The sequence below is a fragment of the Cryptomeria japonica genome, chromosome 2, assembly GCF_030272615.1.
Source record: "Cryptomeria japonica chromosome 2, Sugi_1.0, whole genome shotgun sequence".
In the NCBI taxonomy this organism is placed as follows: domain Eukaryota; kingdom Viridiplantae; phylum Streptophyta; class Pinopsida; order Cupressales; family Cupressaceae; genus Cryptomeria; species Cryptomeria japonica.
Genome location: NC_081406.1, coordinates 651020588 through 651036535, shown reverse-complemented (window position 1 = coordinate 651036535; position 15948 = coordinate 651020588). Strand labels below are relative to the sequence as shown.

The following is a 15948-nucleotide window of genomic DNA, read 5'->3' as shown; positions in this document are numbered from 1 at the left end:
TGTTTGAATCATTTTAAACATGCTAAGATATTATAATTGGAATAGATCACATAAGAAACTACAATGTTCGAATTTCATAAAACTAAACAATATAACATAAGAAATATAAGATCTCATTTCAAGTCATATCACATGAAAAGTTCAAACAATATAATTTATGAGTTCAAACACTAAGTTCTAGATATAAATTCAATTCATGAGTTCAAACATGAGTACTATGAGAGCTAAATACTTATACCCCATCAAGTGGTTGAGCTCAATCTTCAATAACATTTAACATTTTCTCGTGATCTTCACTGTCTAGTCTCCACTTCTGACGTTCACGTGAACATGGAACTGGATGAAGAACTAGGCCAACAAAATTTACTAGGTGGCTATATTGATATACCTTGTTGTCAATTTAATATTCAATAAAATGAATCCCATGTTGAACAGTTTTTATTTTTTCGAAATATGCCCCTTGCACTACAACTAAACCTGCATGGGAAACAACAAATTCCAAGGTGAGAATTTGTAAAATATAAATTCAAAATATGCATAAATTTAATTAACATGAATTAGTGAACTTGTGGGAAACAACATTCCATCTCTCGTTTTAGCTTTTGTTAACTTCTTCCTCTCTTTTGTGCAACGCAATAAATAATAACAAACACCACTTATATTTTCAGCCTTTGCAATGACTACAAAAATATCTCCTACACAACAAATTTATATGAAAAATTCAAACTTTTAAATATAATGTACTTGTTAAAAATTTGCATGTTGAAGATATATAAAGTTATACACGTGTGCACGTACCTTTTTTAATCAGTCCTCAAATATGGTCATAATCACTAGAAATCAAAAGAATGCCCTCAAAGATTTTATCCTTATCTTCATCATATGTGTTAGTAACAACTAGTGGCACCAAATTTCATTCACTAGCAAATCCAAGCTCTTGGTTGATGCATTTTTCATAGTTTTCCAAAATGTAGTCACAACAACAACATGAATAATCCTTGGTGTACAATATTCATGGGTGATTATTTGTACTCATGATAGAATGCAAAGATTATGTCTTCTCTACCCTATTACATCCATGCATTGTTCTTCTATCCACAACTTCAAAATGTACATACATTTTAAACAAATTGTAAACATATTTAATTTAATATTAAACTTAATATTTTAAAAAAATTGATTTAACTAAAATAAACTTTCAAAAGATCACATACTTGATGTCTCCCAAAACACTCTATACGGAATGAACCTGTGTGTTCCTAATGATGGACCAGGATCATTGGTGCAAAGTGTTTCTTACACCATTCAACAACATCATGTGCATCATCTATACAATCTTGTGTATAATTTATTTAATGTCTTCTTAGAGCATGTTAGATACAAGCTCAAGCACCATCATGTTCAGCCTTTCCATGCCCACTCTCAAAGAAACTCCAAACATGTGGTATCGTGACATTTCGATGATATCTACATAGTGCATAAAATGGCCTTGATAATTTGAATTGTGATTCACATCCATTAGACCAAACAAAATGCTTATCAATTTTTATGTCCGTATTTGCCAAATATTCAAAAAAAAACTTAAAGCAATGTTCTACAAAATGTGTGTCATGCTCCTTATCATCAGTAATATAGAAGTGATGTTCTTTCTTAATGACTCATCCTTCAAATGTACTATCAACACCATCCAAATCCAATTGTACATGTCGATAACACACATGCACCATAATAGTGATCTGGTTTGAAAAGTAATAATCTAATTGAATCTCTTTTTCACGTATGAAAGAGTCATTTTCTACTAAGTCGACTACTAATAAAATAGTTCCAAGTGGGAAAGTGTCTCTTAATGTCTGAAACTGTTGTGCTTACCACTTGGCAACAAAACCATGACGTATGTATAGTTGTATTAATTTACAAAAAAAATTCATAAATGTTCCAATAGGTATCTCCTCTTCTACATCATCTAACCTTGTGGATTCTTTACCAAATTTTGTTTCAAACTTTTTGTACTTGTAACTCTTGCAATTTACCATCTTCGTCATGTTAGTATCTTCATTTCTCAAAGGCAATATAGCCAACTCTCCACATGTTTCACAAACTTCTTTTATGCAATCTATTTGACCAGTTGCATTATCGTCTGGTTTATCACATAAGATGGATGTAATGAATTCATTTGTTCACTGAGGAGCATTTTGATAACCATCACTTTCTTCTCTAATCTTTTGAAACACCTGATAGTAGAGATCAAATTCAATATGCTAACAAGAACAACAAGTTTCAAAGACTTTGTTTACCTTCATATAATATGGCCTTAACCTTTCAAGCATTGTTTCTCCAATATTTATGAGGATTTTAATTATTAAACATCACATATAATTCATGTTTTGTTGTGTCTAACCAATGTTTTACATGAAGATCATACCGATCAGACCCAATCCTATGTTTGATAGCATCTCTACTATTTGATGAAGGACGAGTATTATCATTCCAAAAATTGAGACCAAGTTCCTAATAACATCTTCAATCCTATCAGAATGGGGATCTCTACACATAATTTCCCAATTCCCTTCTGAGGTAGTATCATCCAAAATCTTTCTCCTTTTCACATATTTTGATATTGTCTTTCTACTAAAACCAAACTCAATTGACAGTGAAGAGATTTTTCTTTTTTGGGGCATTTTTTCATTTAGTATAGATGTCAACATCACTCTTCTTAGCATGGTCTTATCTGATGATCGATACTTTTTCCCAATGGAACCCAAACCTTTCTTAACATTTTCAACAATAGCTTTTTGTAGTTGAGAACTTTTCCTCTTTTTTATTTGTTGTATTTATACCCAACAACTTTAATGCATCTTTTAACTCATTACAAATAAGTAAAATTGGTAACAATTGGGCTTTCTCTAGTGTATCAAGATTTTCGAAATGAGAAATCATTTCCTTTACACTTTTATTCATTGACCTCCTTTTAGTATGTCTAGATTGTTCACTGAGAAGTTTCACTTGCTCTGGATATCCATTTCAAGTAAATGATCTAATTTTTTATAATAAATTCTTCTCTTCACCTTTTTAGTTAGATTTGCAATATGCTCATCCATACCAATAGAAGGAAGCGAGCACATCCCCTCTCCAACCTCCATTGTTTTGACTTGGGCCTCCTCCCTATCTTCAACTATGTTCTTCAACCTCATTTGCCTCAACTCCCGCTCGAGAACTTTCTTCTTGTTGACCCTCTTCTGCACACAAAAGATGTGTGTGTGTGTGTGTGTGTGTGTGTGTGTGTGTGTGTGTGTGTGTGTGTGTGTGTGTGTGTGTGTGTGTGTGTGTGTGTGAGAGAGAGAGAGAGAGAGAGAGAGTAAATTAAAACAAGTTTATTTTTAATGCACCAATTCAAAATATTTGCTAATCTAGAGAGATGTCCTAAAAAGAGATCCTAAAAAGAAAGGTCCTAAATAGAGAGAGAGAGAGAGAGAGAGAGAGAGAGAGAGAGAGAGAGAGAGAGAGAGAATTAAAACAAGATTATATTTAATGCACCAATTCTAAATATTTGCTAATCTAGAGAGAGAGAGAGAGGTTAAATTAAAAAACAAGATTATTTTTAATGCACCAATTTCAAGTATAATTTGCTAATCTAGAGAGAGGTCCTAAATAGAGAGAGAAAGAGAGGTTAAATTAAAACAAGATTATTTTTAATGCACCAATTCCAAGTATAATTTTCTAATCTAGAGAGAGGTCCTAAATAGACTAGAGAGAGAGAGAGAGAGAGTTAAGGGGGGATATAGAAACTAAATTAAAACAAGATTATTTTTAATAGACCAATCCCAAATGTTTTCTACTGTATAGAGAGGTCCTAAAAAGAGATCATAAAAGGAGAGGTCCTAAAAAGACTTGAGAGAGAGAGGGGGGGTTCTAAAAAAACTTTAAGTAGAGAGAGAGAGAGAGAGAGTAATTTCAAACAAGATTATTTTTAATACATCAATTCCAAATGTTTGATAATTTAAGATAGCACGAACATAGTCATTAGTTAAATAATAAATAATAGTTAAGATAAAATTGTTAAATAAGAAAAAATGATTTAATCAAATAAGGACAATTTTAGGTACCTCATACATGTAAAATTAAATAGAATTTAAGTAAAGATGCATACATTCTCGATATATTTGCATTCTTTATTTTTGATATCGTTGTTCTGTCTTGGGTGAATACTTCCTTGAAGTCTTATTTTCCCTTGTCTTTTTATTCCCCATGACCTCCGCTTGAAATTATGGCCCTTAAAATTTTCACACAAGAAAAAATCACCTTAAAACGCCTTCTCTCACAACAAATGTGAATTAATTTGCTATTTTGTGTTTTAAAAAATGAAAAAAAAAATCTATATTTATATAAAAATATTAATTAAAAAAATTGTCAACCCCATGTTCATACGAACGTTGGCAGTTGAAAAAAACCACATTCATACGAACACATTCGTTACAACAATATTTTTGTCAGACATGTTACACGGGTTTGAGTGAACACTATGGGGCTCAAAAGAACCTGTTTGTTCGAAGGGGTGTTCGATTAAAGCCCCTTGATATGCATCTCTCCTCCAAACTCTGCAAATTTATGCAGATTTGTGGCCTTCAAACCTCTAGTTGAAGGCTCAAATGAGACAATCTTGAAAACCCACAAAGCAAGATGGAGGTCCTCGAAGCAATCTTTCCAATGACTATAATTTTATTACATAGACTTTAATATGAACTTATTTTTTAAAATTTTACTAAACATAGATTATTAATCGAACATCAACTTCTTTGTTCAATGCATTTGAAAAAATAATAAATAAATTCTTAAAAATTCTAAAAAATGTCTATGCCCTAAATATTGATCTCCTCTTTCCAACCAAAAAAAAAATGAATTTCGATATACACAAAACAAGTTACGAGTTCAAACATACACCTAAGTCTAAATTATAACTAGCTCGACTTCAAAACTTAATAAAATAAAAAATATTCAACATATCATTATGAAACCATCTACATGCCTTAGGTATCAAGGTTAAAAACCTAAATTTGAAAGAATCAAGTTTTTATCATTCGTAGAAAAAAAAGTTATGCGTTACGGAATGCAAATCACTCTTAAAAATGTTGCTTCTTGTTAAAAACTATTTTTCAAAGGAGATGGAAAAATGAATACAAACTGATTTGAAAAATTATTTTAGAATCTACAAACAAGATGTCACAAATCACTTGTCCAGGGGGTTGAGCTTAACTGGTTAAAACAATGGGTTCTCACTGTGGAGACCCAAGTTCAATTCCCAATAGGGACATCTGAAGTGGAATTTTATGTTGTGACTCTTGGCCTTCCATAGGATGGGGAAGGTCTTGGGGTCAATCTAATCAAACATAATAATAATAATAATCCAAAGATATGTAATGGGGATGGGGCCCCCTACTGTGTCCCCACTGGTTCATAGCTCCAGTCAAAAGCTATTCAGGCTTCGGCCAATTACCGATCAAAAAAAAAAAAAGATGTCACAAATCACTAATTTGCATCATCTTCAAATTCCTAACGGCTTAGAAGTTAAAGGTGTTGGAAAGTGAAGGGTTTTTTTCAAAAATGTTCATTAAGTGTCAAAGTTGGCCAAAAAGTGTAACCCACTATTGTGGGATCACCCTGACAAGACTTGCGAACCCTACCCCTTTTAAAAAAAATTGTTGCTTTGAAAAAAAATATTAATTTTGATATATATAATTTTTTAATGGCTATATAATGATAAATATTTTCCCAGCCATGGACAATTAAAAAAAATAAAAAATTAGTGGCTATTTAATTTTGATATTTTCCTAGCATTGGGGGGTTCGCCCTACCCAACAACAAAAAAATTGCCCCAAAATTAACTTTATCAAAAATAAACAATTTTATAATAAAAAATAAACAATTTTATAATAAAAAATAAACAATTTTATAACCAAAAATTATCAAATCAACCTCCTGAATGGAATGGCAAGGTCAATTTGAACCCAAAATGCTCCAAAAAATTAGTGACATCTTGGATCAACAAACCTTCATACTTCAACCCCTTGTTGATTTGGCAAAACACAATGAAATTTGATGAAACAACAAGAAACCCTAACTGGATTCAACCTTAATTTGCACCCAACAAATTCTTCAAGCCAAATTATGTTCCTCAAAAATGGGAAGGAGTCTTCAATTCTAGAGCTCTTATAACATGTAGGAGTATATTGGTGACTACTTAATACCCCCAAGAACTAGGCAAGACCAAAATAACTTTTGTAAGAGAGAATGACAAGAATAGCTTGCTTCAACAATGCAAGATTGAATAATGGTTGAATATGAATACAGACAATAAGAGTGTCTTGCTTATAAAAGCAAGGTGAGAGGTAGGATTACAAGATTGCTACAAGAGATAAGATAAAATCATGTGACAACTAATTAATATTCTAGAAGGACACCTAACACCTAAGTAAACTTAAGACATGTGAATAAGTCTCCCATAAGGAACTAGCGAAAACACTAGGTACAAGACCTTACTAGATCCAAAACCTTGTTCACATCAATTATACCATCTAATATCATGTCATCACCTACATAGCACTTTCCAAACTCTTAGCTTGAATAAAACATGCTATCCCATTGTAAGATATCCCTTTGAAGTATAATGGCTATCCTCCTCATCCTTCACCTTTTCATTTCCATCACACCAATCCACTCATCCATTTATAGTGTCCCATGCCTTGTTAGACAGTGGGGGAAGATGATCACATTGTGCTCTGAAATAAATCTTGATATGTCTTCTAGCTCACTTAGTGACCTAGATACTTCCATGATAACCAAACTTTCAAGAATTTTCCACCATCCCATGAATGAAATCTCACAATAAACCTATCCTACATCCCCCACAATCCAAACAATCTCATTCCATAGGTCATCTTTCCATGCAATCCAACATCATGTCCAAACTATCTAAAAGGTTTTGTTACTAGTCTTTCTTCAAACCTTAATCTATTTTTCTGAAACTATCATCATCAAGATAAATCATTCCCGATCATTGTATTATTTGCATCCTTAACAAGTCAATCCTCACGCTTTATCATAAAAAATGCTAATAGTATCATCGATCAATGAATCATTTAGTCTTAGCTTGGCTAGAGACAATATCTTTAGAATTCCTTTAGCACCCCTCCATATTCATCCTCCTCCATCACTCATCATCTAGATAAGGAGTCTCAGGGGCACATGCCAGATAACACTGCAGTAGCTCTTCACCAACATCCTTAACAAGTCAATCCTCACGCTTTATCATAAACAATGCTAATAGTATCATCGATCAATGAATCATTTAGTCTTAGCTTGGCTAGAGACAATATCTTTAGTATTCCTTTAGCACCCCTCCATATTCATCCTCCTCCATCACTCATCATCTTAATCATTTCATCATCATTTAAACATATCCTTCGATGTCCTAGAACCACACACTAGAAACATATACTTTAATACCAATCATGAACTCAACATCAACCTCGATAATATATGATTGTCATATCATTTGCCAATCATCAAACTTTCTTATTTGATCCATCATCTCCCTTCATAGGATGCATCCTTCCCCAATCAAGCATAATCATCATTCATTTATCCTCTTAGTACCTTGGCAAGAGGTTATATTGTTGTATGTTTAGTGACAGTTGATTTTTTCCTTCTTTGATTTATATTTTGGTTTGTAATAGTGTTGATCTTCACTTTATCTTTTATCTTTGATTTATCATGTTCGTGATAAATATTTTAACTTGGACTATGCCTATTAATAATTATCATAATTATTGTCATGATGTTTCTTGGACTAGTATACATTGGGGCATGGTTTATTATCTTTGTTTCATATGTGTATTAGATTTTCTCATAGGACCCACAAAGGTCAATCACCTTCAAATGTGATGAGAACTCTCCATGTCTAATGATTATCTTTGCACATACCCACCAAGTACTTCAAACACCTTAAGACTGTCAATGAATCCTATTGTTTGATGTTTGTGGCAGTTCATGTACTTAATACATTATCACCTTGCTATTCATCCATTTAATAAATAATTCATTTTAATTCTTAGTACGTTTGTATATCCCATTTGATTATCCATGAACTCTTAATTTACAATAATGTTAACATTTCTCAAACTCCTTGTCTACCTTGTTTAATTGCCCATAAACTCTTAATTTGCAATAGCCTTCACATTTGTGATTTCAAGTATGATAATTATGTATTAAAAACTTCAAATAAAACACAAAACAAAAAACCATTTAGCGCCTAAAGGAAAGGTTGCAAACATGAAATAAAAGAAACAAAACTGTATTTAACACTTCAGAATGTGGGAAAAAAAAACATAAAGATAAAAATATTTAATTTATATAATATAAATTATTTTTTTAAATGTGTATATAAAATTAAGTACAATTTTCACTTTAAATTATTCTCTTCGTTTCAAATAAATATTTTTTAAAATCTAAATTACAGATTAAAATGTAACCGTTTTTAATAATAATATGGAAAAGCCTTATTAATCTTTAAAGGGAAAAACAAAATTATTATGTGAACTGTATAATGCCTCGTAGAAGAAAACAGAATAGTTTTTTTTTTTCATTGAAATAATGAAAGGAAAAATTACATTAATTTGACAGTCCAGAAACTGTCAAGGAGAGTACAAATGGAGCAGCAGCAAACAACCACAACAGCAGCATAACCATGAAAAAACAAAATAGTTATAGTAACTGCACAATGTATTTTAATAAAATCACCATGCCTTCTCCAGTTGTACCTTATGGATGCCATTCGCGTTGCTTCGTGATATTCACCAACATACACACCATGCAGGTAATTCTGGAATAACATCTTTGAGAAGAAAAATTAGAATATTAGAAATTTCCCTGCGTAATTAAAAATCTCTCAAATATAAAAATATCTAGTTGAGTGGAACCTACCCAAAAGGAATCTAACCAAGGTCCCAAAAAACAAGAGTTCGAATCGAAGCAGTCCTCAAAGTTTCATCCAAATGCTTGTGGTGGGTAATGGAGCTGAGCTGGCCTCCTTATGAATTACCAGGAAGCACACAACGCGATTTTCATAGCAACCCAATATAGAAACACAACTCATCTTAAACTATTAACAATTTTTCTATAATAATATAAAATTTACAATTTCTCCAAACATAGACTACTTTGAAGTTAAATTAATAACGATTTAAACAACAATGGTCTTAAAAACAGCGTACTTATCTTTTGGAAGTTTTCTGAAGATAGTCGGATAAGTTTTACTTAAATTAACAATGGCTTACAGGAGTTGATTCAATAAATGTTCGTATCTAAGTAAACGTGTTCTCCCTTCTTACTGAAAGAACGTCGAGAGGGGAGTAAATGGTGAATTGAACAATCCTTATCTCTTACGCTATTTGGTAGGCATATGTAAAATCATATTATAAAGTGGATGCCATTGGAATCAACTCATGCGCATACCCATTTCCAATCACTCTGGACTCTGGAGTCATTCCATGGTAACCTATTGATATGCATTCAGTTCTACTATGTTATGGCGTTTGTTAATCGTAAGTACTCCAACACAAAAAATCTAAAACATATAGAGGTTTGAAATTTCATGCAGTTCACACTTTTCTGGCCACCAGATTATTCAGTCATAAACATGTATGCTGAAATGAACTCAAGTTATTGAACCCATATCAGCCAGACACAGAAAAAATCATGGGTATATATGAAAGATAAGAAAAATAAGTCCAACCTGTTTTTCTTAAGGGCGTGCGAATGATATCAAAAAGTGATTTGCACAATATTTGTACTCGAGCATTTATTAATTTGCATAAAGTTCTACTCCACTCCTGCCTCACAATGATTTATTAACTAAATGATTTCCAGTTTCTTCCAACACAGCAAAACCATTCCTCAGAAGAACTATAATTTTCATCATTCAACAAATGCCTGATAGCCCTCAATATTAGAGACAGCTTTCTTGGCATAGATTAGTTGTTCTATTCATAAACAGAATTTAATCAGCCAATCACGTGACTATTGAGGATTAAAATTCAACACTCAGCTATGAAGCAAAATCAGATGCTTCTGATTACTGAGCTATGCAGCTTTACTATTTCCCTCAAAAAGAGGCATTGCATGTATTCCAAAGAAATTACCACAACAAATGCACATTTCTGTAAATCAATTACATTTAAGTTTCAACGGCATGAAATGAAGCATTTCAAATTGTGTTTCAATGGTAAACACCTCCATAAGCTATGTAACTCAACTATTACCTTCAAGACGACACATTGCAACTATTGTGAAGAACTTGCCACCCCAAAATACACTTCCATAAGCCAAATATACTTAGTTCTCAAAATGCACAAGTAAGAAGCAATTAAAATCATGCATGTCAATGGCATACACCCCTATTAACCCATGGCATTTGACGATTCTCTAGCATAAGAAGGTACATTTAACAAACATACAAGCTCTGTACACGTTACTCTATTAGGCAAAAGGTTAAAAATAAATATGAAAAACCAGCTCAGATCTAATTTTTAAACCAGTCCCAATTTGCATAGCATTTAAAAGTATTGTCACATATGTCTAGATCATCTACACTGGCCTCCATTTCATGCATAAAACCAAATTTACTTCTGTAAGCAGCTGCCATCTGTTCTGCTTCTTCAAAAACTCTCTGCACGAGATATGGACATTAATGAGATATGCATGACATTACCAAGAACAGAACTGAATCTTAATACGTATGATCCCAAATTCAAAATAATCTAAACGTGTATGAACTTAAAAAAGTCTACAAGAAATGAATTACATTAAAATTTTGCATTCATTTTCTGTTTTCACAAGATATCTTAAAAGTTACAAGTTACTAAAGCCAGGAAAGCAAGTCTTTATAACTTGAACCTTATAAGAGTCCAATTGTCCAAAAAAATCTTAAATTACAGTATGGATTAAGTACCTCTTTATTGTACAGAATCAATCCGTTCTTACTCTCCAAGTTGGCCGTACTGTCCTCAATAATAAGGATGATAAACATAAGTACATATGCCACTAATTTGATATTTTAAAAACTCAAGATTAACAAATTATACATAAGTCCATATTTCATTAATTGGCTGTTTTGAAAACTTAAAAAGCAAATACACTAAAAGACGAGATGAGAAAATGAAATTTTGATTTTAATGTATGTTCTTATTTGACATAGAAAGAAATAGCACGCAGAGACCCTCTTTTGCCATAGCCTATAGCTGTAATTCATGAGAAAGCTTACACGGGACATAATACACATTAATGATTAATCCAATAATTCATCAAAATCACATCCTTTTCTGATTCAAATGGGCAATTTCTCTCGTTATTAAATCCACACCAAAACACCAAGTTTGCTTGGCATAGAACAGGCCAACATAAGATTTGATTGCAATAACACACACTAGGTCCTAGACCTAATATCCTCACTAGCAAATGGTAAAAAGACAGCTTTTCATATTTTCAAAAGCTTTTTGATAATTGTCGAAATTAATAACTTTCATGTTTCTTTCTAGTTTCTTCTCATTCTTCCTTTCCTCTCTCTTATTCACACTTATAATTTTCTATTTCACTTCTGTTTGTTGTCATCAACCTCTAGCCTAGTCCAGCATATATTTCATTACACAAGGAATGTCATTTTACTGGCTGCAGCCCTTGCAGTTTGCCCATGCATTTTTTTAATGTCATTTCCCTCGAAGGCATCTGATATAAGTGTTCTAGACAGGTATGATGATCAATTCACCATTCCCAAGGTTGCCAGATGATGCAGGCTCTGTTGTTCATTTGGGGAGTGTTCCTAATGCCAACTTCATGTCAAGTTGTTTAAATGTATGTCTGTCACAACTAGGGATTTGATCAATATGTGATGTATGTACTCGTGGATTCTAGCAAGGATCGACTCTAATGATTAGAGTCTCAAGGTCCTGTCAGTATGAATGATTGAACACCGGATAGTACTCTTCAACATATTATTTTTAATACCTATTAATTAGTGACTACTAGTGCATAATTTATTATTACAATAGTACAATATATTTTGAATAATACTTCTTAACAAATAAAATATTTAAACTCTATGTATACACATAAAATAATACATAATAATACAGTTTATATTGAAGTTCTAGAACTGCCAAAAGTCGCTCAAATAGCCAGTGAAACATATCGTATGAAGTGCATGCACTCCAAGCTGTCTAGAATGAATCTGCACCCTACACATTCAAAAATCTGACGAAAAAGGATCAGGAGATTCAGGACTAATGAGAGGACACAAATTCACTTGGTCGGGAAGTTTAAAAAAACATCCTACAACTCCATTAAAGATGGTATGGATTTCCAGCCATTGCGATTGATAATGGATGAGACAGGAAGACTTGCCATGGTATGAGTCAAAGATAAGAAGAGAGAGGTGGAGTTGCCGATAACAGAATCAAAGCATTCTTCTTTTGACAGAGGTCAAGGCAACCGCCCAGAATCTCACACAGAGAATTCTCCATCAAGCTATGGCCTTCGAGTGAAACACTCACTTGATTCTTGTAGAGTGCATGACCAGTAATCTTTCTTAGGAATCCTATTTTCCAGAAGATATGGTCTTTTGAGAAAAGAAGAAGATGCAGAAGATGCTAAAAAAATATAAGATATAGCATTTGCTGCTGCAAATGACCATGCTGGTAGACACCCAAACACAGATGGTAGCTCTACTGTGCAACTTTTGCAAAAGAAGCAACAAACTAGTACAGCCAGTACACAAGCCTGTTGCCAGGGAAGTATTCCATGAAACTACTCAAGTGAAAGAAACTGTTTTTGAAATATCATGAGGGGCTGTCTCTAGCTCTTGCTGTGATGAAGAAAGGCTTTGATGTTAAAGAATTTGAGAAGGATCAAGCACTATGAGAGGAGAGGGTCAGCACGGAGGCCCAATTCAAATGCAAAGCAATGCCTTGGCTGCTTTAAAAGCAATTGATGCTTGTGTTGCAGATGAGATGATGGGCAATGGCTGCATCACTGGTGATCAGATCAATTGCCATGTAGGCGGCCTCACTGGTAGCCGTGCAGATTTCAACACCTACATCAGAAACCTCTTGACCATTGTTTCTAGAGCTAGGTATGTTCCTCCTTACAATTACTTCCTAAAATAATATTCAACTTTGAATTATTAACTCCTGCAGCTGATGATAATTCATGTAGGTTGATTTATGCTTATGTGTATGTATCTTAGTGGACTGTAAACTCCTCCATCACAATTACTTTCCTAAAATGGGATTTAATTCTGAATTATCCATTCAAACAGCTGAAAAGAATTAATCTAGGTTCATTTATGCTTATGGCTAATGTTTTGATAAAACCCTCTCATGAAAGATAATCATATTTAGTAGAGTTTAATTCATATAGATGGGAATATACTATTGGAAGTAGATGTCAATTAGGGAAACCATTGATATTTGGTATCAATCACTTATCATCCAGCTTTATGGACAGTTCTCAAACCCAACTGGTTGTGATTTTCAATCTCAGAATCTCTTTTTTCCATTTACCATAATAGCAGGCTAATAGCTGCCAGGATTCTTCATTGCTAAAACTACTTCGATAATAACCACCAATAGGGTTTGGTTCTTTGATAGTATTAAGGTTTGTATCTTCTCTAGTCACCCAATGAATGGAAGGGTATGGGTTAAATGATGGATTGAATTTGTTTATTTTGTGAGGCATTTGTCAAACAAGTTTAAATGCCCTGTGCAAGGCTACTTATTCCTCAAGGCTTTTTATCAAATGACTTTTGTGCCTTGTGCATATTACTATATTTTGCATAAGTGGTATCAATCAATAAAAATGGTGTTATTGGTTATAATGTTGAGGTTTACTGGCATTTGTCAACTATAAACTGTCTTAAGACCTAGATTCAAGCCAGTAAAATCTATTGGCCATGAAGTTCGAAATTCTGCAGACCTCAAAACAATATCAAAAATTTGTACAGTTGGAAGTGCACTATTTTTATTAAAATATATTTTTTTTAAATATGTTTATGGGGCTTTTCTCCACACTCGATATCACAAGTTTAGCCCACTTGGGTCTGTAGTTGCACTAAGCATTCATGTGGATCTGCAGTTGCACAAAGTATTCGCAAGCTTTGTTTTGCATGATCAAAACTTCATTTAGTCTGGATCTCTCACTTCCTCTTCCACTTCGACACTGACAACTCCTTAAGGGGATTCCCTCACCGTTGATAACCCTTGGGCCCTCTAACATGTTCTTAATATCATTATTTTCTTATGACCTCGACCTCCGTACATATATAAGTGGGTCTGTTCATGATTAGAGAAGATCTCACTTGCAAAGATCCATCGTGGAGTGTGCAAACATAGTGGGATTCGGTCTAGTACTACCCATCATTCTTTCTGCAAAGGTAAAGGTTTTTCTCCTGTTAGTAATATGTCGACGGTCAAATCAATCATATTTCTAAATGACTGGTGAGAGGTGTTAAAATTTGTCTCAGTCGTAACTCTAAATAAAATCATAATCTGTTTATAAGCGCCCAGAAATTCAATTTTGTTTTACTCGCGATTTAATTGATTTATTTAAGTTAGTAATAAACTAACATACTAGTTTTGCTATTGTGACGTTTGGTTAAGTAATTCCGCCGGTGTAGAAGGATCGTGGCTCCACACAGGGGTCACGACCCTATGTGGAACCACGTGGTTCCACATAGGATCGTGACCCCCTGTGGAGGCACGATCCAATTAAGACTAATGATATATATCCTCCATCTTTTATTGAATAAAAGACACAGCACGATACATGCGGTGAATGGTATAAGGGATAATTGCTTGGTCTTCATATCTACAGAGGCAAACTGATAAGACATACAATCAGTTTTATATTTCTTTAAATCAAACAATAACAGTATAAATTCATTGTCTCAGAATTCTGATTGTTCTGAAAGTCATCACAGTCTATATACATTTACAAGAGGATATTTATATATTTTAATATATAATATTTATTATATTATGATTTTATATAAAGTAAATTATTTTTATTTCTATATAGGCTATTTATTTTAATATTTTATTAATGAAATATAAAATAAATTAAATAAATTTTTATAGATTTTAACACACACACACACACACATCCATATGAGAAGATAAAAAATGTCATATCCAGAACTTGATTATTTAGCAGTGTGAAACTATTTTGATAATATTGTGGATATATTTTTTTTTTTCTAAATTATATAAGGCAAATTTAATCACAAATTATTTTCAATTTGTTTTCCATTGTCAAACTTCATCCAAATTTTAATGTTGTTGAACACAAACTCGAACCTTGTGAGATAGGCGCTAAGTATAATATTATTGTGGATTTTAAGATGAAAACCTACTAATCATCGTATAGCTAAGTTATCGAATTCTCCTGAAGGGTGCCGGATTAAGGTGCTAGTACGAGTCAGGTCCCAATGTGGCCCGAGTTCGAATCTGGGTTTGTCCCGAGTGCATCCCTAACACTCGGGTTCTTTGTGGGTATGGCCCGGTACTAGTACGAGTTGGGTTCCGATGTGGCCCGAGTTCGCACCTAGGTTCATCCCAGGTGCCAAGGACGCACCCGAGACGAACCTAGGTGCATGGGCAGCCAAAAACAGCCCCACCAACAATTAAAAACAATTTTTTTGCTTTTAAAAACCATTGAAACCCTAATTATGCCCATATGAGACATTTTTCACCTTCTATTTGCTTATTAATTTATTTCACTTGCATTGTTTGTATGTCGCTTCTAGATTTGATTGTGTAAGTATTTTTTGCATTGACGCTTCGGATCACACTGTGTGATCCATCATTAGGATGATAGAGAGCATAAGGAGATTAAAGTCACTTCTGG

General features: G+C 33.3%; 1 protein-coding gene across 4 annotated transcripts in view; it reads right to left on the bottom strand.

The window, feature by feature from the left end:
- Positions 1-8609: 8609 nt before the first annotated feature.
- LOC131038394 (protein PIGMENT DEFECTIVE 338, chloroplastic) overlaps positions 8610-15948 on the bottom strand; it is a 77789-nt gene continuing 70450 nt past the window's right edge. For 2 of the 4 annotated variants that reach the window (XR_009104412.2, XR_009104414.2), the window contains exons 7-9: positions 11003-11051; positions 8977-10720; positions 8610-8887 (exon numbers count right to left, since the gene is read on the bottom strand). Coding sequence is in view for 1 of the 4 variants with exons in the window: in XM_057970819.2 (XP_057826802.2) it covers positions 10574-10720; positions 11003-11051 (196 nt within the window). In the remaining 3 variants the exon portion in view is untranslated. Of the gene's footprint in view, positions 10721-11002; positions 11052-15948 lie in introns of all 4 variants that reach the window. The other 2 variants (XR_009104413.2, XM_057970819.2) reach the window with 2 other exon arrangements.